The 27401-nt window shown below is 44.6% G+C and overlaps 1 protein-coding gene and 1 long non-coding RNA gene across 3 annotated transcripts; one reads left to right on the forward strand and one right to left on the reverse strand.

The window, feature by feature from the left end:
* Positions 1-193: 193 nt before the first annotated feature.
* On the reverse strand, positions 194-14792 carry LOC115095676. Its single transcript, XR_003857844.1, has 3 exons — positions 14683-14792; positions 14126-14152; positions 194-1857 (listed from the first exon to the last, which is right to left on the reverse strand). It is a non-coding gene; the product is annotated as an uncharacterized LOC115095676 (long non-coding RNA).
* A 101-nt stretch (positions 14793-14893) lies between these two features.
* Positions 14894-25060, forward strand: LOC115095674 (zinc finger BED domain-containing protein 4-like). 2 transcript variants are annotated; one of them, XR_003857837.1, is made up of 4 exons: positions 14894-15043; positions 15603-16907; positions 22949-23163; positions 24079-25060. XR_003857837.1 is itself a non-coding variant. In XM_029609712.1 (2 exons), the coding sequence occupies exon 2, from the start codon at positions 15783-15785 to the stop codon at positions 18546-18548; it is 2766 nt and encodes a 921-aa protein (XP_029465572.1). In that variant the 5' UTR covers positions 14894-15043; positions 15603-15782; the 3' UTR covers positions 18549-19023. The 2 variants fall into 2 exon arrangements, 1 of the variants encoding a protein (XP_029465572.1); XM_029609712.1 differs by lacking the exons at positions 22949-23163; positions 24079-25060 and having other exon boundaries at positions 15603-19023.
* The last annotated feature ends 2341 nt before the right edge of the window (positions 25061-27401 follow it).

Genomic DNA, 27401 nt, shown 5'->3' on the forward strand with positions numbered 1-27401 from the left:
AGAGTTCCCTCCGAGGCCGCTCCGATTTCGGAGCGGCCTCGGAGGGAACGGAGGCAGGCTGCGCGGTTCGGCGCGCGCCGGCTGCCCAAAATCGGCAGCCTTGCGCGCGCCGATCCTGGATTTTAGCAGATACGCGCGGCTACGCGCGTATCTGCTAAAATCCAGCGTACTTTTGTTTGCGACTGGTGCGCCAACAAAAGTACGTGAACGCGCATTTTTTTAAAATCTACCCCATGGCTTTTAATGAAGGAATTCAGTAACAATAGCTCACCCATTCTTATCACCACCAGTAGACTCTTACTCCCCTGTGCCCCAGTTTCTAGCATCCAATGCTGAACCAAAGGTCTGTACATCTGGAATTCTGCTCTGTTAGAAGCTATAATAGCTCTGTTCTTTGCAGGCTTTACCAGAAGTAGGTCTTGTCAAATCAATCAATTTCTTTTGGGTAACTACAGAGTTAGATCAGGGAGAGCAGTAGATATAACGTACTTGGATTTCAGTAAGGCCTTTGACATGGTTCTGCTAAGGTGCCTTATAAATACATTGAGAGCCCTTGGTATGAACCCTAAAGTGATTGACTGGGTTAGAAACTGATTGAGTGGGAGGGTACAAAGGGTAGTGATAAATAGAGTTCACTCCAAGGAGAGGGACCTTACTAGTGATATGCCACAGGGATTGGTCCTTGGATTGGTTCAACATTTTTGTGAGCGACATTCTGGAAGGATTATTGTGAAAGGTTTGTCTTTTTGTCAATGATACCACAATTTGCAATAGTGTACACAGCCAGGAAGGTGTAAAAACATGAGTGATGGTCTAGGGTCTGGTAGCAAAGATTTAATGTAAAACAAAATGCAGAGTTATACATTTAACTGCAAAAACGCAAAGGAGAGGTAAGTATAGTGGGTGAAACTCTTTTTCAAGCGTGATTGAAGAGCGGGATCTGGGTAGGGTGATTGTTTCTGATAATCTTAGATTATCATGGCTTTTAATGAAGGAATTCAGTGACAAGGGTGGATAAGGTGATGGAAAAAAGCCAAAAAGCTGCTTGGGTAAATAGGCAGAGGAATGGTAAGCAGAAAAAAAGAGGTGATATTGCTCCTTTATAAGTTCCTGGTGAGACATCATTTGGAATACTGTGTACAATTCTGGAGACCACATCTTCAAAAGGATATAAATTAGTTGGAATCAGTCAAAAGGGTGGCTACCAAAATAAGTGATCTTTGTTCTAAAGCATATGGAGATAAACATACCCTGGAGGAAAGACAGGATAGGGAAGATCTGATGGGAAAATGTAATTACCTCCAAGGTTTTCATGCAGAGGAGGTGGCCCTCTTTCATAGCTTGTAGCACGAGCTTGTAGCACGAGGGGGTCATTTATTTATTTAAACAATTTATTTTCCACCAACCCAGAAACCTTGGCAGATAACTACATACATACATAATTAAAAATGACTGAAGCATAAAACAACTATAAAATAAACAAACAATATAAAATAAGATCAAGCAAAATAACACTCAATGTTACAAAACATCAATAACTGCTTATTATTCAAAGGACACAGAAACCCAAACCAATGCATTAGAGCATTTATCAGACAGAGAATGCCAAAGTAAAGAGATAAGATTTAAGGATTTTTCTGAAATGAAGCAGATCATTCTCAGCCTGATCTCATCAGATAGGTTATTCCATAAAATAGGGCCTACTATACTAAAGTTCCGCTCTCTGGACTTAGCCAGCCGAGCTTGCTTCAAAGACAGAATCTCTGGTAAATGCTGAGTAGATGAGCGGAGGAGATGGGTTGGTTGGTATCTCCATAATGCAGAACCAATGGAAGGCACAGCAGGATCATGCAGAGTCTGGAAGATAAATGTAAGGGTTTTGAATTTCACCCGCCCAGCGACAGGTAACCAAAGCAAGTGAGATATATTCACATAATGGAAAACCAGAAATTAAGGGGTAGATTTTAAAAGGTGCACGCGCGTGCTCTTGGACGCGCCAATTTTATAACACACGTGGGTCGCCGCACGCATTTTATAAAATACAACATCCGCGTGCACACATGCACCCGATTTTATAATCGGCGCGAGAATGTGCGGGTGGGATTTTTTAAATTACACATGGCGATGCAGGTAGGCTTTTCCCAGTTCCCTCCCAGTCCACTCCAATTAAGGAGCGGACTGGGAGGGAGCTTCCCTAACCCTAACCCTACTCTTCCTCCCTCATCCCTTCTCCTCCCCGACCCCTAACCTAACCCTACCTAGCCCCTAATTTTTTGCTTTAATACTTACTCTCCTACGGAGCAGAAGTATCTTCCGCGTGCTGGCTGGCTGCCAGCACGCGCTTCCCCGGGACAGCATCTCATGCTGCTGTCCTGGCCTGCCCCCCCTCCCCGTCCAGATCACACCCCTCTGGCCCGCTCCTTTTACTTGGCTCAGCACTTCTACGCATAAAGGAAAATTAGTTCTTACCTATTCATTTTCGTTCCTGTGGTACCATGGATCAGTCCAGACCATGGTTGAGCTTCCTGTCCAGCAGATGGAGACAGTCCAAAACTGAAAGAGTATCCTATATCAGGACAGAGCCTACCCTGCAGCCCTTCAGTATAACCCAGTATAACCATTGTCAAAGCAGTAAAAGGCATAAGGTCAAGCAAGTAACATGATAACTATGAAAGTTGTGAAAACAATCAAACAATAGAACAAATGAATGAACTGTGTGACTAATCGCTCTTGCATGACTACCCCAGATCATCATAAAAGATGCTTCCGGTGCCTGTAATGAGAATCCAAGAGAGCCATGCAGAGACACAAAAATACTCCTATAAAAAGGAAAAAAACAGGAAAGAGTTTGAGCGGACAGAACACGGGAGGGCGTCTGGACTGATCCGTGGTACTACAGGAACGAAAATTAACAAGTAAGAACTAATTTTCCTTTGTCTGTACGTACCCGGACCAGTCCAGACCATGGGATGTACCAAAGCTTCCCTACAAAGGGTGGGACCGAGATAGTCCAGCTCGAAGTACCTGTCGACCGAAGGAACCAAACACTGGCGCTTGTACGTTAAGGTGGTAATGTCAAGCAAAAGTATGCAGGGACTTCCACGCAGCTGCCCTGCATATTTCCTGCGCGGAGACCGATTGACTCTCCATTCATGAAGTAGCCTGAGAACGCAAGGAATGAGCCTTCAAGCCCTCAGGGACCGCCTGGCCCTTGCAGATATAGGCTGAACAAATCGCCTCCTTCAACCACCAAGCGATTGTAGTCTTAGAAGTTTGGTTGCCCCTATTTGGACCACTCCACAGAACACCTGGTCGAAAAATACGGAACCCTGCCAAAGAAGACGGGGGAGATGGCCGAGGTGAAGAGGACTGTCCGTCGCCAGATTTACCAGATCTGTGAACTACGGCCTGCGAGGCCACTCGGGGGCCACGAGAATGACCGGTCCCCAGTGAAGCTCTATTCTCCTGAGAAGTTTTTCCACTAGTGGCCAAGGCGGAAACACGTAGAGGAGAATGTCGGGAGGCCAAGGGAGGGCCAGAGCATCCACTCCCTCCGAGCAATGCTCCCTCCAGCGGCTGAAGAATCTGGGAGCCTTGGCGTTGCACAAAGTTGCCATCAGGTCCAGGTGAGGAGGACCCCACCTGCGAACAATCAGATCCATCGCCTCATCGGACAACTCCCACTCGCCGGGATTGAGACGTTGTCAGCTGAGGAAGTCGGCTTGAACATTCTCCTTGTCTGCTATGTGGGAGGCAGCTAGACGATCCAAGTGTCTCTCTGCCCAGGCGAAGAGCTTGCTGGCCTCCAGCGCCTCCAGACGACTTTGGGTACCCCCCTGATGATTGATATAGGCCACTGTGGTGGAATTGTCCAAGAGAACGCGTACCACTTTGCGGCGGATTAGCTGGAGAAAAACCTTGAGAGCCAGGCGCACCGCACGGGCTTCCAGACGATTGATGTGCCAATGGGACTGGACTGGGGACCAGTGTCCTTGCGTCATCTGGGATTGACAGACCGCTCCCCACCCGGAGAGACTGGCGTCCGTCGTGACTATGACCCACGAGGGAATCAGTAGGGGCATCCCCTTCAGGAGATGCGCCAGCGACAGCCACCATTGTATGTCTGCAATGGTAGAGTCGGAGAGAGGTAGGGTCTCCTGGAACTGCTCAGACACTGGCTGCCAGCGGGATAACAACACTTTCTGTAATGGACACATATGCGCAAAAGCCCAGGGGACCAGGTCAATAGTGAAGTCCATGGTCCCCAGAACCTGCAGGTTATCCCACGCCATGGGAAGCAGGGAAATAAAGCTACGCACTTGATCGGTGAGCTTGAGCGCCCGAGCGTCCGGGAGAAATACTTTTCCGACCCGGGTATCGAAGCGAGCTCCCAGGAATTCCAGGACCTGGGAGAGCTGGAGATTGCTTTTGGGGAAGTTGATTATCCAGCTGAGTGAAGTGAGGAGAGCAAGGCCCCTGTCGACTGCTCGACCGCAAAGAGCTGATGACTTGGCCCGCATGAGCTAGTTGTCCAGATAAGGGTGGACTAAGATTCCTTCTCGGCGGAGTGCAGGTGCCAGTACCACCATGATCTTAGTAAAAGTGCGAGGAGCGGTGGCAAGGCCGAAGGGTAGAGCCTGGAACTGGAAGTGTTAATCCAGGATGTGGAATCGGAGATACTTCTGATGCTCGCGTCGAATCAGTATGTGAAGGTAAGCCTCTGTCAAGTCGAGGGAGGCCAGATATTCGCCTGGACGGACTGCTGCTATCACCGCCCTCAGGGTCTCCATTCAGAAATGGGATACCCTGAGAGCCCGGTTGACTCATTTGAGGTCCAGGATTGGACGGAAGGCATTGTCCTTCTTGGGCACGACAAAGTAAATGGAATACTGGCCGGCGCCTTGTTCCTGCACTGGTACCGGGATTATCTCCCCAAGTTCCTGGAGGCTGGCTAGGGTTTCACAGACAGCAGGCCTCTTTAGTCGACTGCAAGGAGAGACGAGATGAAGATCCGGTAGGTCCCGGGCAAATTCTAATGCGTAACCGTTTTCTATCACCTCGAGGACCCATTGATCGTGATTTTGGCCCATTCCTTGCAAAACAGAGAAAGACGCCCACTTAAGTTTCGTGCGGAGGAATGGACCAGCCGGATCTCATCGGGGAGCGGACTTGGCGGCCAGGTGTTGCTGACTACCATCTCGGAAGGCACGACGGCCCCGAAAGGAATGAGATCATGACTGTGACCTGGAGGTGCCTCCTCTTGGAAAGGAACCGCGCGCCCTGTTGTTGTACCGGTGTTGTCCCTGAAAGCGGGTACGCATCGGGAAGAAAGAATAAGACTGTTTAGGGCGGTCCTCCGGCAGCTTATGGACCTTGTTTTCGCCCAAGGATTTAATAAGCTGTTCCAGGTCCTCTCCAAAAAACAACTTGCCCTTCAAAGGAAGTGTGCCCAGCTGAGCTTTGGAAGAAGAGTCCGCGGATCAGTTGCGAAGCCAGAGGAGGCGTCTGGCCGAAACTGCGGAAACCATTGCCTTGGCCTGAATGCGAAGCAAGTCATACAGGGCTTCTGCACTATATGCAATGGCGCCTTCTAAGCGTTCCGCCTGCTCTGTCTCTGTAGACGGGAGGTCCTGGGTGCTGAGTAATTGCTGAACCCACCTAAGGCTTGCCCGCTGCATGAGACTGCTGCAGATTGTCGCCCGGACCCCTAAAGCTAAGACCTCAAAGATCTGCTTAAGAAAAAACTCGAGCTTGCGGTCTTGAACATCCTTCAAAGCTGTAGCCCCCACCACTGGGATCGTGGTATTCTTGGTGACCACAGAGACAGAAGAATCCACTTTGGGAATCTTCAGCATGTCCAGGCAATCTTCGGGGAGCAGGTAGAGCTTATCCATAGCTCTTCTGACTCGGAGACACGTCTCTGGAGCTTCCCGTTCCCGTAAAAGAAGTAACTTATGCATGGGATGGAAGGGAAACGTGCGCGGAAGCACCCTAAGTCCCGCCAGGACCGGGTTCACGTTAGCCGGCATCGAGGCCATCACCGTATCCTCTGGGGGAGCATCAATCCCCAATTCCTTTAGAATGAAAGGGATGAGGGGCTCCAGCTCTTCCCGCTGAAATAGACGGAGTACCCGGGGATCATCGCCCACGAGCGGGGGGGGGGGGGGGGGGCCTGCGTAGAAAAAACCTCATCAGGATTGTAGATCTGAGTAATGAAGCTGCAGTCAGTTGGTAATCTAAAAAGCAAGTTTTATTAATGAAAAGACAAAGAGACAAAAAAGAGGAACAAAAAAGAGGAAGTAATTTGTTCCCCAGAGTAGCAGGCAATACAGCAACGGTGTAAGCTCTAAATCTACTCAGCTCTTCTGCGCTGTGCACTGCTTTTTAAACTCTACATTGTGTCCAATAAGAATGCATTGACAAGCTTCCTGGGTGTATTTTCTTCTTCCGGTCATCAATATGATTTGTTACTTGTTAGTCCAATCACATCCAGCCTCTGGGGTGTTGGCTCCTTTTCGCATGTAAACAGGAAAGTCAGTTAGACTAACCAGAACTGGGTTCTCAGAAGTACTTTGCCATAGAAAATGTCACAGAAATCTTAAAGCCAAGTTTTCCATACACATACAGGATCCTGAAGGGGGTCCGCGGGAGGCTGCGGCGGATCCAGAGGGAGGGGGGCCCCTGGAACCACCCACACCCGGACGGAGCCCTGCGCATCCGGCACCGCAGGGGGGTAGCGGCACGGGCATCCGAGGAAACTTGGGGGGGGCGGGGGACCTAGGGAGGGGCGAAGGTGGCGAGGGGGGTCTGGGACATACCCCTGAGAGCGCACCGGGCTCAAATCGAGGGGTAAAATATGCAGGTCCAGCTCCTCTGCCCCCTGTAAAGCAGAATCGGCATCGGGACTAATTCCCAAGATGGCCGCCGTTCCCACGGTTTGCCGGGTTGGGAACGGCCTGGCCATGCATCGGGGAGCACGTCCCTGGGCTGAAGTTTTCGGCACTGCCGAGGAGGGGCCCTCCCCACCCAGCAGTCAGCCAGAGCACAAACCATCTCGGGAGAGCCGGGAGGCCGGCTCTCCACAAGCAATGCAGAGATTAGAACGCAGCATTAAAATTTCAGCACAGCCGCGAGACAAACAGAAAACAGCTGAGCAGGGAGCCCCTGGGGAGAAGTGCAGGCGATCGTACCCTGCACTCTCCCTAACAGACAACAAATGTCAAATAAATCTTTCTGCCTCTCTGAAATCGCACCAAATAAAATGATGGAAGTTTCTCTTTTTTTTTAAATATAACAGGGGAATAAAATGTCCCTGAGAACGTACCCGAGGGATGAACGTCTCGGGGCAAGGCAGAAGGCTAAGGGGGAGTGACTGGCACCACCAGTCTCGCCCCAAGGAAAAGGGTCACCGGGAAGGGAGCCTAGGCTGAACAAGACAAGGGGAAAGCCCCCCTAGGCACCCCAAGAGCAAGGGAGACAGGACTGTCTCCCTAACACAGTCGAAGAAAGTGACACAATTTAAAATCTTTTTTTTTTTTTTTTACATAGAATTAAATCCAATCAATACTTGCTTGAGCTTGTCCACAAGGAAAAGAAGCAAATAAGGAACCCCGTAGGGTAGGGGCGAGCTAACAGGGAACCGCAGGGTGAGCTGTTTGGCATCTGCTGGAGACAGACAAATACTGGAGGGCTGCAGGGTAGGCTCTGTCCTGATTTAGGATACCCTTTCAGTTTTGGTCTGTCTCCATCTGCTGGACAGGAGGCTCAACCATGGTCTGGACTGATCCAGCTACGTACAGGGAATGGGTGTTATGCGCATGTCCGGGCCCTTTATAAAATGCGCACGGCACGTTCAGGGCTCGGCCATGCACGTAACCTCCGATTTTTACGCACACAGGGCTCTTAAAATTTGGATGTATATGAGCAGTAGAATTTTGGATCAGTTGTAAGGCCCTTAAATGCGAATTTGGGAAATGCAAAAACAGTACATTACAATAGTCAAGAGAAGACAGAATCAGAGAGTGTGCAACAGTGCAAATATCATAATTAGCAAAGAAGAGGCTTTAAAGATCTCAGAAGACAAAGCTTATAATAAGGGGACTGAACCAGTGAATTGATATGTAGACGTAGCAATAGGGAGCTTGAAATTTGACTGATTTAGAGTATCTATCAAATGAAAAACCTGAAGCATCAGCAGGCGCAGTTAAAGAAGGAAGCAAAATTTCTCTTTTCTTGACATTCAATGCCAGCTTGTTTCGCTTAATCTCTAATCTAGGCTGGACAAGAAAACATCTTATTTAATGCAAGAGGGAAAAGGGAAGAAAAACTGTATACAATTTACGCAACAATCAAAATGAGAATAGCAAAAATGAAAACCATAATCAGCAGTTTGTAAAAAGGTCAAATAAACTCTCATTATGAATCAAAGGCAACTTGGTTGGTTTGGTTCAAATCCCTGAAGATGATCAAAGTATGTGTGAAACAATGTAAACTTTAACAGTTTGGAAATATCTGATGTCTCAGGTCAAGAGGAGGTACAAAGTGTAAGGAATACAGCTATCAAAACAGTATACAGTAAGCATAAAACAAGGATGAAAGTGAAGTTTCTTTACATGTTATAAAAAAGATTGCTTAATGCAAGGTACTGCTGAATAGCTCAATGTTAGGTTCCATATTAGGAGCTACCGCCCAGGAAAAAGATCTAGGCATCATAGTGAACAATACATTGAAATCGTCAGCTCAGTGTGCTGCGGCTGTCAAAAAAGCAAACAGAATGTTAGGAATTATTAGGAAGGGAATGGTGAATAGAACGGAAAATTTCAAAATGCCTCTGTATTGCTCCATGGTGAGACCGCACAATTCTGGTCACCACATCTCAAAAAAGATATAGTTGCACTGGAGAAGGTACAGAGAAGGGTGATCAAAACGATAAAGGGGATGGAACAGCTCCCCTAGGAGGAAAGGCTAAAGAGGTTAGGGCTGTTCAGCTTGGAGAAGAGACGGCTGAGGGAGGATATGATAGAGGTCTTTAAGATCATGAGTGGTCTAGAATGGGTAAATGTGAATCAATTAGAAGGACTAGGGGGGCACTCCATGAAGTTAGCCAGTAGCACATTTAAAACTATTTGGAGAAAATTATTTTTCATTCATCTCACAATTAAGTTCTGGAATTTGTTGCAAGAGGACGTGGTTAGTGCAGTTAGTATAGCTGGGTTTAAAAAAGGTTTGGATAAGGTCTTGGAGGAGAAGTCCATTAACTGCTATTAATCAAGTTGTCTTAGAGAATAATCACTGCTATTACTGTATGTTCTGTAGGAGTCAGAAATTCTCAGAAAATGTAATAAAAATATAAAAATGAAACACAGTAGCAGTAATATTATGACATTCAACACCTGACGTCTGATTACTTAAATTACTGAACAGAGCAAAATTAAGTTATCCATTAATTTGACATTAAAATGACATTCTTACAGCTCATTTAGCAATAATAATCTTTCTCAACGTTCATCTAAACTTCCTCTAACCTTATCTTGCACTTTCTATGTCTTTCTAAGTAACTAATTTTTTTCCTACAAACTTTTGTCTGTCATTTTCCTGGCAGAGATCCCAAGCTTTTTACAGAAACCATGACATACTAAATAATTTGCACATATAATTCACACGTATTCCTTTCAAGTTTTTGCTGGCTGTCTACTGTTACCTGTGAATTTATACCCTGAGCATACACAGAGACTTTTTATTCCAGAAGGCTCTAGCTGTATCTTGGTAGGGGTAAATCACATGAAAAGCTTCCAAGAAATTAACTCTTTTTTTACAAGGTTAACAAATCCTGATTCAGGGAGCTCAAGTGCAGGTCAGTCTGAGATCCATGTTAATTACCAAAGCTTTCTTAAAATTTCCACCAGCTATTTTTTTTTCTTTTCTCTCTAGCACTGTCAACCCAATGCATTCCAAAGCTCTGCTTATCTCTCTCTATATTTCAAAGCACAGCTCAAAACAAAACAAAAAAAAAAAGCATCTAACCAGGCAATTTTTTTTTTCCTATAGCAACCAAGCATTGTTATGTCAAAACACTTATCAAAGAAAGATGGGGAAAAAGTTTTTTTTAATAACTATATATATTCAGGAAGAAATTCCTGTTTGTTGCCACAAGTTTTGATCCAAAAGCGTATCGCACGCAATACCTAGATCGGGGCGGAGTCGGGGCGGCATCATCACCGGAAGAGGAGCAATCGGAGTGGCTTCAGGGCGGACACCGCGGAAACTTCACTGACGGCAAAAAGGTAAGGCCCCTTATCGTTCCCCCCCCCCCCTCCCACCGCTTCTCCCCCTGTTACCGCCAGATTCTCTAAGGCATGCCACCTTAGAAAATCCAGGCCATAATTATTTGTACAATTAATCAGTAGATACTTTCTTTCCCAGCTCTATAATACACGTGCTGTCTTCAACTGTTTAAGCCAAGCAAGCTGTTTCTAAATTCTGTCACTTTTCTTCAGGCATACAGAGAGACCATACTGCATCCTCACTGCCCAAAGGCACATCACAATCACCTTCTCTCGTATGTCTACCCAAAATATCTAGTATAACCTGCATGTCCCACTACTGAGTGCCCCAGCAGTCCCTTCTATTGGAGTCCAACCAAAATGGTGGGAACAGATATTACCTTACCACTGACCTCAATGGGTCAACCAAACCACAACAGGAACCCCTATTTCTCTGCCATGGATCTCAGTGGAATACGTTATTCCACCGGATCTACCAAAACGCAAAAATGACTCAAAACACCACATAACACACAGGGATGGTAACTTTCAAAGCGGCGCGCAGTCGCACATGCACGCATGTTCGTCAGCCTGTGTCCAGGGATGCGAATATTTTAAAACATTCGTGCATATATGTGTGCATGTTATAAAATGGCCTGGCCGCGTGCACACGTGGGCCCAATTTAAAGTGGGCGTGTGCCTGTGTGCAGAAAAGCCGCTTCTGCGTAAGTGGGGGGATTTTAAAAGGGACGCGTACCAATGCATTTGCCAGTTTTACCGGTTCGTTCCCAGTGCACCCAGTTAACAGATAGGTCCTCCAACCCCCCTGGTTTGATAGACTGTACACCCCCCCAGTTACCCCACATCCTTTAAACCCCTCCAAAATGGCTCTTTGTTTTTATAGCAGAACTAAAGTTACACAGCAGGGGGCTTCAACATGTGCCAGATCACGTAAGTATTTACGAGCAAATTTCTGGTTTGAGTCCCGAACTGCCCAGACTATGCCCATGCTCTGCCCCTTTTTGAGAGAGTCCAAGATGTGCATGCAGCGGCATCTACGCTCGGCACACACAAGCCCGACATATTCTCGCATCCCCTAATTTTGGCACATCGGCTTTTAAAGTTCACCTTAAACTGAACAAGTTCCAAATAAAAGCTTATATTTACCGCTGAGCTAGCACTAACAATTACCAGTTTGAAGTTATCACTCCAAGTAACTCTAGCACTCACAAAAATGAGGGCTTATCTTTTCCGCAGATGAATAATTTCTCCACACGTCACAAGCAACAGGTCACATTGGGCTCATCAATGTAAATGGTAAATCCCTGAATATATGGCTCTATCAGCTAGGCCTTCTTCTCTACCATAGATATCACAAGGAGACATTCTTTGTAGAATAATTAGTTTATATTTTATTACCAGTTACAACAAATGTGTTAAAGAGAATATGTAAGAGGTCTTATCGCAAAAGCACAGCAAGAGAAAGCCCCAATAATTCAGTAACAGTAGCTGAGATGTTCTTATCACGCCAGTAGACTCTCACTCTCCTTTGCGCCTGTCTCCAGCATCCAAAGTTCTGCAGTCTTGGAGCCCTGCCTGCCCTGTTAGAAGCCACGGTGGCCGTGTTATTTGCAAGCTCTCCATAGAGCCCATCCATTTTTTTCAACAGTAACAAAACAGAATTTCTGCAGTCTTTTTGGGCCCTGGGAATGTCCAGGGGAATAAGGCTGCATTTCTTTACAATGCCTCAGAACTTCTGCAACTGCAAAGAATCAAATAACACTTACATTTGACTTTGGCTTTTGGCCACTCTGCTTCCTGCAAATGAGTCACCAAGTTATAAAATATGGAGTTTCACTGACCTGGGGGTATGAGCGGATAAAGCAAAAATTCAGCTTTAACGTAAAACAAAGTAAAGTAGTGCACTTAGGGCACAATAATGGAAATGCAAGTCATTAGCCGGGAAGAAGAAAAATTAGGACCTCTTGACTCTGGAAAGGATTTGCAGTTACTAATTGCTAACAAATTATAAACAGCTCACCAATGTCACACTGCCTGCCTTAACTGCATTTGGATGTGGAGTTATTGTAAATTCAGATATATACTTAAAAGTGTTTAGTTTTATTAGCTATGTACTTGCAGGTGCTATATTCCAATCATGAATTAAAGAAAGTTTAATTTACAACTATACTGTGTGAACTAGAAATTTACATCGAAGAGAGCCTAAATTTAGCCTCCAGAACCTTCCTATGCCATTGGTACCCAAATGTACCATGCCAGCAGGCTCCTTCCCAGCACCCTTATCTAGACAATGCATGTCTTCCACTGCCTTTGCACCAGGCAAGCAAGCTACCAAGTGATCCTCGTACCTCCCAGCCACCTAGCTCTCTACTTTCATAAAGATCAAATCAGCAACTACAATAATCATCCTAACTCTTCCTTCCTGGGCAAGTACCCCTGGAGACACATCCTCGCTGTGAGTGGATAAAGCATCACCTTGAGGGTAGGCCACAATGAAGAGAGGGAGAGGACATAGTGAAGCAGGAAGGATGAGATGAAAGGAGAAAGGGATGGGGAGAAAAAACAGGCAGGCAGAGAGGCCCCCACTTGTGGAGGCATGGCACAAGCTCAGGTAGCATGCAGCAGAGACTTAAGCTACCCACCGCTCACCGTGGCCAGCCTTCCTCCACTCTTTCAGGCTAATGCAATAAAGCGTACATTAAAAACTTGCATCCAAACTGGGCGCCCATTTTTTTTAATGCGAGCACATCCACCTCTTCTGGGTGTTTGATGCTATATTTTAATGAGCTGCCACCTTAAAAAGCATCGGGCGCCCGGGGGAGCTGTGGCTGTGCGCGCATTGAAAAAAACAGGCACCCATTTTGGATGCATGTTTTGCATCGATTCCCCACATTTCTTTCCCCCTACCTAAAAGTTATTAGTCCTTTTCAGTGATTTTGGCTTGGGACATGAAAAATCTGTGCGTTTGGACACACTGCAAGATAGCAAGAGCTGCGGTCAGAGGCGGGAGGCGGACCTCGGGTACACGGCCCTTTCTCCCAGCCTGTCAGGGAAGCAGTGGGGGTCGGGGAGGGCGGCGCTGATGAAGGGGCTGTAACTGAGCTTGTCTCGTTTATGTGTTTTATGTGATGTGTTTGTGCTAATCATTTTGTGATTGAATCGCCTGGTTTCTTGCTCTAGGCGGTTTATAAATACAATAAAGATAAAGAGTTACAGTATAAAAAAAAAGAGAAAAGCGGCAGCCACATGATCAGCTCCTCGCAGCCCCCTAAAGTGCCTTAGTAGGTGGAACCACAGAAAAATGTGTTTTTTAGATGAGCCATGGACGCGTGATAATTCTCAATGCTACTTATGGGGATGGTGTTAAATTTGCCCTGTTAAAAAGTGCGTGACGGGTGCACGGTGATGTATCACATTGGGGGGTAACAGCTAATAGCCTCATCTACATGGAATTTACATGAGATGAGTGCTATTAGTTATGCGTGAGTTTGGATGCGCGTTTTGGATGCGCTAATCCCCTTATTGCATCGGGTGTTATCTTAGCATGTTCAAAACGTGCGTCCATTCGCTGGTTAAGCTGTGCTGCTAGCCGGAGCGCATGAGATTGCATTGGCCTGTTTGGATAGAAAATGTTAAAGAGCAGTCACTCAGAAAAAGATCCTCCAGTACTATGATGAAGAGAGGCAGGAATTTCTGCCTCTGCAGTTTGCAGTCAGGAGAAGCTTATGGTTTATTTATTACTCTGAATTTATTAACTGCTTTACTAAAAATACCAATGCAGATACACAACAATCAGCATAAAATTACATGTGAGTCGACTGCGTTAAAATTTATGAACTTACCCTTAATTATCCAAAGTGATGAAGCTGCTGTAAAGAAAGAAAAAAAAAATCCACAAAAGGAACTTTAGAAATTTTTGTTCCGGCAAATGTTGCATATTGTTGTTTGGAAAGGTTACTTCTAGGATTGTATTTTACTGTGTAAATCTATAAAACAAATATATTCACATAATGCATCGCTTTTCAAGACACAAAAACATTGCCAAGATTCAGCCAAATGCTGGCTGAGGTGGTGTTATATTTATTTATATAATTTCTAGCCCGATGATCCACAAATTTCACCCTTATTCAAGCAACAGTGAATAAAACTGTTTATTTACATCCTTCAAAAAACCCTTTCTCAGTCCCTGGTTGTACAGATGTAATAATGTAAACGGACCATGAGAACCGATAACACCAAAGCAGTAAATTCACAATGAAGTGCAATTCCAATTACCCAGAATTCCTGTACTTATTACTTATTGAGTACGTTTTTTTTGTTTTTATTTTATTTTGTTAGTTCCCCCAACTTTTGCATTTTAATTCTCTGTTTGCTGTGATACATCGGTGCTAGCACTCACTTTCATTAGGCTGCCGTGTACCGTAGGGAGAAGGGTAAGCTACATTTAATAAATACCCCCTTCCCGCCCCGTGGCAGAATTTCCATTTCGCATATCAAGGAATGCCAGAGAAAGGCCCCAAAACATAGGGGGGTAGGACCAGCTCCTAACAGGTCACAGGGATCTGTGACAGGAGGAACCTGATGGAATCTAGGGCCCTGGGGACACATTTTCACCACAGAGGGAGGGCCAGGCTGCCTTCCAGAGACTGCTGACGTGATAGCAAACGGACGAGGGAGAGAGGCTGAGAGCGACGGAAGTGGATTTCTGTGTTCAACAAAAAGGCAGCGGAGAAACTGATCAGGAACTGTGAACGAGGCAGGTCAGTGGAAACCAGCGGTGTGTGCCGTTTAAACAAAGTGTTTGTAGAAAGAATGCGGCAAGGAAATTGACCAGCAGCTGGGAACAAAGCGGATCCGTGGAAAGCGACTGTAAATGCCGTTTAAGCACGTTTAGTAAAATGCGTGAACGTGCGTCAGTTAGTGCACCGCATTGAGATTAATGGGTAAACAATGCAATGCTGCATTTTAGTAAATATGGCCCAGTGTCTGTTGAAAGACTGCAACGTGGAAACTGACCACGAATTGTGGAAACAAACAGGCCAGTGGATGCTGATTAAACATACAGTGTTTGGAGATGAGCTGCGGTGGGGAGATTGAAACAGATCGGGAGGAAATAGCGGTGGGTACAGAGTTAACCTCGAGTTTAGAGGAAAAGTGCCCGCAGAGAAACCGGTCATAAGACATGAATACAAGACAATAATCCTAAATACGGGGCTGCATTATTTTAACACTTCCCTGCTGAAGAAAAGGTCACAATAGGGTAGTGACTTCAGGGCTGTGATGCAATTGAACTAACCAGATTTATTTTGGATAACACAGATTGAGCTTTGCAGTTCGGCAGATAAATGAACTCTGCAGGAACTCAGAACAGGAGGACACTAAACCAGAAGAGGAAATTGAATTGGAGATCATCAAAGAACATATCAGTGGATCAGTATCTGTTGTTATTCCTCCAGCCCCCACCCCCAGTGATATCCTTCCTCCCTCAAAAATTCCATCATGCCAAGAGGTAGCAGCAGACATGGGAGAGGCAGAGGGGAAAAGTATGGAAGCACTGTGGGAATAGACAGTTCTGGCATTAGCAGCACCCCCCCAACCAAGATCAAGCATCTTTTTTATGGGAGTAGGAAGACAGCAGCGGATCTCAATGCAGCAGTGCCTTCTGGCAGAGATGAAAGAGGGTTGGACGATGAGTCTGAGCAGCAGACCAAGACTATTTCAGTGCCAGATCAGCAGCATCCTTTTTCTTGCAGTGTTGGTACAATTTGGGGACAGAAAGAGCCAGAGCTGCAGGCTAGTAGTAGCGGGATAGTTGGGCAGCAGCTGAAGCCAGTGCATCACTCCATTTTCTTTGAATCTGGTCAGTCCTTGCCAAAGCTATTTCAATCTGAGGATGAAGATGATGTCTCAGAGTTGAGAAGAATAGGAGGGGAAATTTCCACTATGGGAATTGAGGAGGGTTTGGATGGTGTGGTTAGTCTGATGTCTAATGAACAGGCTAATATAGGTCTAACCTATACTACTGTGGCCAAGAGCACCTCCCAGCATGAGAGTCCTTCCCATATAGTTCATGAGAGTATGAGAGATGCCCCTTTACCATCTCAATTGTCGTCAATGCCGGCTGCACCAATGGATTTTCTAGCAGCACCCACGGATCCACTGAGGGGCTCGAGAAAGAGATCACAAGTTTGGAGGCATTTCCGGCCCTTGGAGGATCAGCGGTTTGCTGAGTGCCTTCACTGTAAGAAGACCGTGAGCCGTGGAAGGATAGTGGGGCATCTTACTAACACCTTAATGCAATACCATTTGAAAAAGCAACATCTTGCAGTGTTGCTTGCAGGGGAGGTTGGCACTCTGGGAACCCTCACTACAAGCAGCAGCAGCAGCAAATGCACAGGAAAGGGGAGGTCCATCTCCCAGCCTAAGCTCCTGGCCCCTTCTCCCAGAGATGTGGTAGGTGAGCAGCCTCTGCCACTGCCAAAGAGGCAAGCCGCCATGGAGCTGATGGGGTATTGTCCCACAGCATTGACCTGGAGCAAGAGGCAGGCAGTATGCCAGATGATCACCAGATACATTGGAGAAATGGTTGCTCTGGATGACCAACCCTTGCAGGTGGTTGAGAATGTAGGTTTCAAGCGACTGCTCCACTTGTTAGCCCCCAACTACAAAGTCCCCAACTGTGCCACATTCATTAGGCATGTCATACCCACCCTGTATGCACAATGTCGTTCCCAGATGCAGGCACAGCTGACCAAAGCAGAGGGGAATAGCATACATTTCACTACTAATATCTGGACAAGTCAGAATGCTATGCATGCTTTCCTGTCTCTGACGGCACATTGGTGGCAGCTGGACGAGGCAAGGGCAGGTGGTAGTTCAAGGGGGTGTCCATCAGCAGGGTATAAGTGGGCTTTGCTGCATGCGCAGGTAATGAACCACAGCCATACGTCAGACCATATCTTAGAAGCAATTAGGGGAACAATGGAGGGTTGGCTAGTCAGAGACCTCAGTAAGGGCTTTATTGTGACAGACAGTGATAGTAAAATAATTAGGGCAATGGGTGATGGGGCCTACAAGGGGATCCGATGCTTTGCGCACTTGTTGAATCTGGTAGTAAAGGATGCCCTTGGATTAGTGAGCAAGAATGGCAGCAGCATTGTCTTGCGTGATCTGATAGAGAGGTGCAGAAAAATAGCCTGTTATTTCAACCACAGTGTAAAGGGTGGACAACAGCTCCGGCAGAAGCAGGTGTTGGTTGGGGCACCCCTGCATAACCTTATTCAGGATGTGGGCACCAGGTGGAATTCTACCTACCTTATGCTACAGAGGTTGCTGGAGCAGCAGACACCTCTTCATGAGTTGTCTCTGGAGGCTGAGATAGGGTTAGATTGTCCCCTTGGGTGCCAGGATTGGTTGCACATGACACAGGTAGTGTATGTTCTGAAGCCTTTTAAGGAAGCCATGGAGGCACTGAGTTTGGGCATGGCTACCCTGGGTGAGGTCATCCCTATAGTTAACCTCCTGGAGCAGAAGTTGGAGGGCTTCCGGCAGGAGCAAGGGATGGCAGAGGAGGTGATGGTGCTAGTTGAGTGCTTGCAGCTTCAGTTCCAAAATCGGCTTAAACCCCTCACCCAACTGGATTGTTATATGTTGGCCACCATTTGTGACCCCCGCATAAAAGGGAGTATTGCTGTCCAGTCTAACTCTCTGTGTTACTGGAAGAAGAAACTGGTGGCTAGGGTACAGGAATGTCAGTGGAAGAGGCAGAGGGCCAGTGCAGGGGAAAGAGTGGGCTCTCCTTGTAGCAATGTCAGCATCATCAGCACTCCATTGGATACCACCTACTCCCCCTACTTAGGCCACCCTCCCCCACTTGCGACTGCAGGATGGGCTCTTCTGACACAGGCCATAGCATCAGTAGCTGACAGTAGAGGCTTCCGTCAACAATCCCCAGAGGAAACCCTTGCAGAAACTTTGGTCAGGCTGTACCTTGCAGAGCCCATTGAGATCATGACCACAGATCCTTTAGCATACTGGGCACACAAGGCTGAGGTCTGGCCAGACCTTGCCAAGGTCGCTCAGCATTTCCTTTCCTGCCCACCAACCAGCGTGCTTAGTGAACGGATTTTCTCGATAGTGGGGGACATCGTGAGTCCATGCTATTCGTGGCAGGCACCAGAGTTGGTAGAACAGTTGGTCTTTATTAAGATAAATCTCCCTCTATTGGGTTTCCCTGAATTTCAATGTGAGTTTCAAGAGGGCTGAGTGCATGGCCTTTCACATTTTATGGGTTTCTCTCTCACTGAACACCAATGCCTACACTTTTTCCCTGGGTGCCTTCGGGTGTTGATGCATCTTCTTCTTCCTCTGTCACTCATTCAATATCTTGGGATGTTGATTCCACTGCTGCTGCCCTGCCTCTCTGTTGATTCCTTGGGGCATTGAGATACCTGCTGCTGCTTTGCCACATAGGTAGTCTATTCCAGTTTCCTCCAAACTGCCTTTTTTTGCTGTACTTCTCTCAGCATCCACAGTGATCTGAAGGAAGGGACCATAAATGCCTGCAAGTTTCATAAAAAGTGGATGGAAAATCACAATGTTGTAGGCAAAAATAGCATGCTTATTGCTTCTTACATTGGTTTTAATGGAAAAGACATAAAAGATATAACACGTAACATAACACAAAATTACATTTGTTTCATGAACATCCCTAGTTTGTGAATAAATTAAATAAAAACTTCTAAGGTGGTTATTTAAAGATAGATTAAGCAAAGCAATTCCTGAATGAACATGAAGAAACAGGAGTTCATCCTTTCTGGCCATTCCATCCTAGAATTATGCTGACAGTTTTGGTGACAGAATTTATGCATTGGAGCACAGTCTGCTAACAGCGATAAGCACAGATGAGGCTTTATTGGAAACCTTTAATTTCCTGAAGGGTAACCCTGTAATTCCAAAAAAAAGCGAAGATGAACTGGGTAATGGAAGAAATCACAAAGCTCATGCAGTTACCAAGGAAGTGATAGCAGTATCTCCTAATCAGTTCCCTTTGCTTTCGCCTCTCAGATGTGTTTCACGCTGGTGTCATATCTGAGATATTATTACTTTTCTGTTTCAGGTCTGACAGCTCTGCCATTTTGATGTTCTGTCTGCATTTATTAAAGCCACTATATGTACAGTTCGCCTGAAAGGAAACTGTTAGAAATGTTTGTAGAAATGAAGGTCAGCCAACCAGATGTAGGCGATAAGTTTTTATTGGACCAGCTTAATATATTTGGGGCTCAACATTGACAGCAGTTTGTTCGGCTAAGTCACAGTCTTAGCTAGACTTTAAATCCTGCTAGTCTGACTGTCCCATACTTAGCTGGTTAACTTCATATTTGGCTATAACGTTAGCTGGCTATGTTGGCAGAGCTGAGGCATTTTGGGGCAAGGCCAGTTATGAAGCTAAATTAGCTGGATAAACCCCTATTTTTCAGTACTAGTCAGCTAGCTTTAGGACTGCCAGAGAGAAGTCAAAGTTAGCTAGACAAACTTACCCGACTAATTTTTACCTAGCTGGGTAGCGCAGCTGTGCCACTGAATATTCAAATAAAGTTAGCCAGATACATTTTTTCTGACTAACTTAGCCAACTGGCAGCTGAAAATGGGCACCTTTGCGACTAGCTTTGCAGAAGCAAACCCCACACTGCTGAGAAACATTTGTACTGACTGGATCTCTTTATGAGTGAAGAAGAAACAAATTCTGAAAAATGATTTAAATTCTAATGCATATAAACTACAGGCCTTATTTCAAGCTGCCACTTTCAAATCTCTTTTGACAAAAGTTTTGTGCTGCTTCCCTGACTTTTTGATGTAGTATACAGTGAGTGTTACATGCTTGCTGGCATCCAGTATGGTGCCGTGTCTGAGAGGGACATGCAGGTATTGCCATCTTGAAACCGTATTTAGCAGAGTTCATGGGAAGGGCAGAAAACGCTGTGGTGTAGTGTGTCTGGCACTCTGGCTGATACTTGTCATTCTGTTGACTTCAGAGTCAAAAGGATGACAACAAAAGAACTTTTCCTTATCCTGTAGTGAGAATTCAAAAGCAGTTTTTTAAAATTTGAATACATTTATATCTTTTAATAAAACAAAATTCACTTCATAAAAGTAATAATATTACAATGTCTGCTAGGGTTCCGTATTGCCTATCGTTAATGCAATAGTGGGTTAATGGTCCATGGCAAAACTGGAAATGTCTTTTACATTAGTCATTATTACCTAAATATCTAAGTAGCAGCTGTTTTTACATTTCTGTATGGTGTAAAATGTCCCATACAAATACAAAAATATTTTTTACAACACAATATACAAATTTTATTGTTACAGCAACTTGAAACATAATTAAATACAACACTATCTCACTCGCACCTCATTCATACGTTAAAAATAGAAACCCACCAAAAAAGCTGTGCTTCACTATATAAAATATATAAAATAGCACAATTACAATCAAAATGCAACAAATGTCTCAAATTCTACATAATTTCCTCATTCCTGAAATTGCCTTTGGTTTAATACATGTGTGTGTGTGTGTGTGTGTATATGTGTGTGTGTATATATATATATATATTTTCTGGTCGCTGCATCTCAAAAAAGATATAGTTGCGATGGAGAAGGTACAGAGAAGGGCAACCAAAATGATAAAGGGGATGGAACAGCTCCCCTATGAGGAAAGGTTGAAGAGGTTAGGGCTGTTCAGCTTGGAGAAGAGACGGCTGAGGGGGGATATGATAGAGGTCTTTAAGATCATGAGAGGTCTTAAATGAGTAGATGTGACTCGGTTATATACACTTTCGAATAATAGAAGGACTAGGGGGCATTCCATGAAGTTAGCAAGTAGCACATTTAAGACTAATTGGAGAAAATTCTTTTTCACTCAATGCACAGTTGAGCTCTGGAATTTGTTGCCAGAGGATGTGGTTAGTGCAGTTAGCGTAGCTGGGTTCAAAAAAGGTTTGGATAAGATCTTGGAGGAGAAGTCCATTAACTGCTATTAATCAAGTTTACTTAGGGAATAGCGACTGCTATTAATTGCATCAGTAGCATGGGATCTTCTTAGTGTTTGGGTAATTGTCAGGTTCTTGTGGCCTGGTTTGGCCTCTGTTGGAAACAGAATGCTGGGCTTGATGGACCTTGGTCTGACCCAGCATGGCAATTTCTTATGTTCTTATATATGTGTATCTATCTATCTAATATATATATATACACACCTTTAACCTAATATACATATGGATGGCTAATTATACAGTTTCCCCTTATTCATAAAATTACTTTTCATCTAATACATGTATTACAGATGTCACAATGTCTATCACATGACAGAAACAATTCTTATCAACTAATTAAAGGCATGGTATTCCCCGTTCCTCATATCAACAATCTGTCTTCCCCGTCTTTTGCGAGCTCAAACAAACTTACCCGGTGTGTTGCATCAATAATCGGTATTCCCCATTCCTCACATCAACAATCGATCTTGCTCAAATGAACTTTCCCCTACAAGGGACCCTCATTTCACCCTATCTGGCTTCTTTGGGGGAATAATAACCACAAATCTTCTTTCAAGCATATATAACTAGTTTCATCTCATTACTAACTTCACAGGGGCTATGATTTCACATCAGAATTATTCCCAGCTTTTCAGAAAAAAAACAACTAACCATCTTCTACAGACAACCAGACGCCACTGTCCTCTGTAACGTGCCAATGCCTATGTGTTTCGCAACCGAACACCCATGCCCTCTGTGGCATACCGACGGGAAAGACCGATTGTGTGTGTGTGTGTATATATATATATATATATATATGTATACACATATTAAACGAAAGGCATTTTCAGGAATGAAGAAATTATGTAGAATTTGAGACATTTGTTGCATTGTGATTGTAATTGTGCTATTTTATATAGTGAAGCACAACTTTTTTTGGTGGGTTTCTATTTTTAATGTATGCATGAGGTGCGAGTGAGATACTGTTGTATTTATATATTTTTCAAGTTGCTGTAATAATAAAATTTATATATTGTTTTGTAAAAAGCATTTTTGTATTTGTATGGATATTTCCCATTACTTAAGTGTTACTAGTGTAAATTGGGAATAACGTGCAATTTTCACCCAGTGAGATAGTTCTTGGTGTAAAATGTCCCCCATTTGAATGCTTCAGAGCCAAAGATTGAGTAGTAAAAGTTAAAGGAGAATTACTCTGTGTATCGGTGTTTCTTAGTCTGTTCCTGTTGAGCTGATTTTGTAAAACGTTACTTTGCAATATAACCTTGGGGTTAGCATGCGGGTAGTCATCTTCCCTTTTCTCTACTAATGGCAAGATGTATCCCAGGATGCACCTCTTTCTGGCATCTGTCCCCATCGCATACCACTATCCTACTCATTAGACCCCACTTCATTTTCAGTCGCTGCTTCCACTAATTCTTGGGTACTTTTAAGAGCTGTTGCTGCTCCCCTGGTACTCCATCACCTCCACTCCATAAAACAAACAAAGCACTTGCAACCTTCCTAAGCTCCTATTCTCAAATTTTCCCCTAAGTTCATCCCCGTTGCCTGCCTCTTGGTAACACCAGTCTGAGTCAGTCTTTTTCTCTTGACGACTCTGCTCCTGTTTTTCTGCAGGAGTTGTGGGCGTCCTTGATGAAACGGAAACAGAGTGTACACATGGGAATGAACTCCTCACAGCACTGTGACATCACTTTACCCCACCAACCCTTGTAAGAAGAAACAAAGAAATTGAGATGATGATTCCAAAGGAAAATAAGAAATAACTCCAAAAACATTTTGCTTGTCAGATACTTCCAAATGAAAAATAAAATAGATCCCAAGATAACAAGCTAAGGGCCTCATTTTCAAAGCACTTTACCGCGTGCGATAAATTCGCGAATCGCGTTAACAGCTGTTAACGCGATTCGCGAATGCAAATTAGTCATTTGGTATTCAGGGGGCGGAGTTGGGGCGGAGCATATGTAAAGCGGGAACCTGTGTATCGTGTGCGGCGAAACAACCGCAGTGGTAGCGCTATCGCGGAGTTTAACTACAACTCCAACTTCGCGTTATGGACTGCGCTACGGGCCAGAAAAGGATTATCGCCATCCACGGTAGTTCGAGAGAGAGAGAGAGAGAGAGAGACTTACTATAGTGCCTATGCCCTACATAGGTATTTGAATCCCTATGGGAGGGCTACCTACTAACTCGGGGTGGGGATTAGGTATGAGTGTCGGGGGTTGGGGGCCACTTTTGCATTCCACATGAGACCTACTGACAGAACAGTGGTCTCTAGTGCAGATTTGCTGGCCGTCGGAGTGAGGACGCTCACACCAAGAAGTGGTTTGGGCAACGTTCTCTCCACCTAGCTTGATGGACACTCTACCTGGGCAACAACATGCTAGGTGGAGAAAATGTTGGCCAAATCTCCGCTTGGAGTGAGCGTCCTCACTCCGACGGCCAGCAAATCAGCACTAGAGACCACTGTTCTGTCAGTAGGTCTCATGTGGAATGCAAAAGTGGCCCCCAACCCCCGACACTCATACCTAATCCCCACCCCGAGTTAGTAGGTAGCCCTCCCATAGGGATTCAAATACCCTGAAAGAATCATCGTGCAGTGGGAAACCATCGCGTGCGGCGCTAATGTTTTCGCGAATGGCGAAAACATCGCCGCACACGATGTTTCCCCACTGCACGAAAGAAGCCTCATTTGCATTGGTAACGCCCCCTAATGCGTTACCAATGCGATATTGGAAAATAAGGCCCTAACTTAGGTCTTGAAAAGAAATTGATGGCATTTCCTATAAATAATATAATACATTCAGTTCAATAAACAGAGGTTATTTCTTCATGTTTCTTTGACCTTTTCCACAATCTTGAAGATGTCAGTGAGGCACATAGAGAAATCTAAAATGTCAGCCTGTTGGAGCATAAGGATGAAGTATGCATAAAAGTACACATTACGGAGAACTACAGCAAATCGATCCATCTTGTGATTTTCTAATGTGTTCAAACATTGCTGGCTGGACAGTTTGTGCCTAAATTTCACAAACAAATTGTGGTGGTCTGAGTGTGCTTTATAATAGGTATGGAAAAATATTTAAGTAAGACCTCTGTATACTTTACAGGCTCCTAATACTAATGATGATTAGTATAAAGCTAATCAATGGGCTAAAAATTAAAACCCCCTAATAATGTATTGTGACACCTACATTGCTTCACTATGTAACTATAACTGGATGTTTTTCTTCTTACTAAGCTATAATTAAAGAAGGTTTGAATAAAGTTAATATTCAGAGATCAGACTAACTAAACAAAAGGCCTAGGCTCAAAATTTCTCTTTCTTGTTGGTTTATAAATTCTCCCAGAGGAAAATAATCTTTGTGCTTTGAAAACAGGATCCAAACCATTTTTAACACCCAAGAGAAATTCAGTCATTTCCCAAGCAAGCATTGTAGGCAAACTATAAATATTTTAAAATGTTTTCTACAAAATCATTTTCAGCTTAAGAGGCTTCTTGGTGACAGATATGACATGGGTAGTGAACTGTACAGAAATATAGTCTAAAATAAAGCCCTATTTTCGTAAGACACTTTTTGGTTTATTACTTTTATGTACCTGGAAAACAGTTATCAAACCCTCGTTGGCTAAACTGCTCTGTTCACCTTGTAAAATGGGTTAAAGTAGAGTAGAGACTTTATCTTTGTGACTTGTGTTGGTATTACATTAATAAAGTACAAATGTGCATCTGTATTTATCTTGTTCAATGCTGCACATACTTAAAATAAAATAATTAAAGGGGTGTAATAGTACAGTGCTCTAACTTAGATGGTAACTTTCAAACTGGCATGCGAGCGCACTTTGGTGTGTTTTATGCCGGCGTGTACTCAGCTATGTTACCATTTTATAGCTTGTGTGCATATTATAAAATAGCCTGGGCGCGTACATGTGCGCACAGTTTTAAGTGTGTGCACGCCCAGGCGTGTAAATGGTTTGTACTGTGTAAGTCGGTATTTTAAAACTAGCGTGCATGCACGCCATAACCAGTTTTACCAGTTCGACTAATGTTGAGCTAGGTCCTCCGAAACCCCATGGTTTAATGGCCTACACTTCCCCAGTTGCTCCAAACCCTTTAACCCCTCCAAAATGGCTCTTTTTTATTTTATTTTTTACAGTTACACCTCCTCCATAGCAGAAGTAAAGTTACACAATAGAGGACCTGGGGGTGCATAAGTATTTACATGCACATCTCTTGGCCATGCCCTGCCCAGACCACACCCCTTTTTCAACTCAAGGGACATACGTGCACATCTGGGCATCTTTTAAAATGTGGCCAGCGGAGGTCACGTGATGCGGTGAGAAGGGATGGATGTGTTCTTCCCTGCTCCGGGAGATGTCCCCCACAAAACCTAAAAATTAGCATTTAAAACTGAGCTTAACAAATTTAAAAGAGACACGGAGAAAGAGTGCAGGAGCATCCAACAGCCCTGCCAGTTTTCACAAGCGAAATGACTGCGAAACTGGTAAGAAAGGAGAAATTAAAACTTACTGAAACAGAGAAAAAAATGGCCGACGGCAGTAGCAGCGCGGAGAACGCTGTGTCAGAAGAACAGATGATTACCCGAATCACAGAAGTTGTTATAAAGGGCTTAGAGACGCAGTTTGCGAGTCTTTCAGAGAGATTTCAGACGTTGAGCGAATCGATTGGGGACATGGGTCGTCGGATCGATATCGCTGAAGGAAGGGTGTCTGCTGTGGAGGAGGATGTCATGGCGGCGACCACGCGGCTAGGGGAGGTTCAAAAAGCAGTAAAGAGTGCTGAAATAAAACTAGACGATCTTGAAAATCGCGCAAGGCGCAATAATTTTAAAGTTTATGGGATTTCCTGAGAGTGTAGGAGAGGGAGACCTCAAAACTATTCTGGAATGTTGGCTACCGACTGCACTAAAGTTGCCAGCATTGGAAGGGAAGCTGACAGTTGAAAGAGCACACCAGCTGGGTCCGCGGCGAGACACGGATCGTAGGCCCCGCTTGGTGATAGCGCGTTTCTTGGACTGGACACACAAAAATCTGATACATACTGCCTTCAAGAAGGCAAGAGAGCTGAAATATCTGGAGCAAAAAATCATTACCTTTCAGGATTTTTCAGCAGCAGTGGCTGCTAAGCGGAAACTCTTTTCCACTTTCTGCAGTGACCTGTTTAATAAAAACATTCGGTTCGCTTTGCAATTTCCTGCAGTCTTAAAAATCTGGAAAGATGGGAGAATATTTACTTTTGATAATCCAGAGAAAGCAGCGGACTGACTTGCTACTTCAGAGGGGAAGAAATGAAGAGGAACCTAAACACAATGGAGCAACCTCATGGGGCTGTATGGTGTTATAGCACTGTGGGACAGTATTCTTGACGAAGAAGCAATATGGAAAAGAGCATGCTTATTCCGCCTCTGTAAGAATTGTTTAAGGTTTTCGCTGTTACAGTTCACATGATAATCTACTTATTTTTATAAGGAAAAGGGCACAAAGGCTCTAGAGTTATCTTAGAAAATTGGGGGAGATTGACCTGAACGCAATGTCACAGACCTCTCGCCTCATATTGTAAGGGGCATTTGATAAGAGGAGTAAGATGGGGGTTTTCTCCAAAGTACAAGGAGAGTGTGGGTTGGGAAATGGGAAACAGCTGGGTATGGGGAGGGGAAACATAAGGTATTGGGATATGAGTTCGAGACTTTGAAATGTGATCAAGTTCATAGACTTAGCAGGTTCCTTAGGGAGCCTATGCCTTTAAGCATAGATTTGATGGTAAATATGGAAGCAGGTCGCTGGATGCCCTGGCTGGGAGGCATTCTAGCGGAACAAATACAACATTGCTGAAGTATGAATGTTTAGCTATTGCAGATACATAGGTTATCTAAGATTTAATTCTTGGTATGTGGGAGGACTGAGATCGCCCATAAAGAGACAAAAAATATTGAGTATGTTACAAAGGAGAAAGGCGGAAATAATTGGCCTTCAAGAAACACATTTATCAGAAATAGAAAGTAAAAAACTAAAACGAGGCTGGGTGGGTCGATGTTTCTTTGTTCCGGCC

This window comes from Rhinatrema bivittatum, chromosome 7, assembly GCF_901001135.1.
Source record: "Rhinatrema bivittatum chromosome 7, aRhiBiv1.1, whole genome shotgun sequence".
Classification (NCBI taxonomy): Eukaryota; Metazoa; Chordata; class Amphibia; order Gymnophiona; family Rhinatrematidae; genus Rhinatrema; species Rhinatrema bivittatum.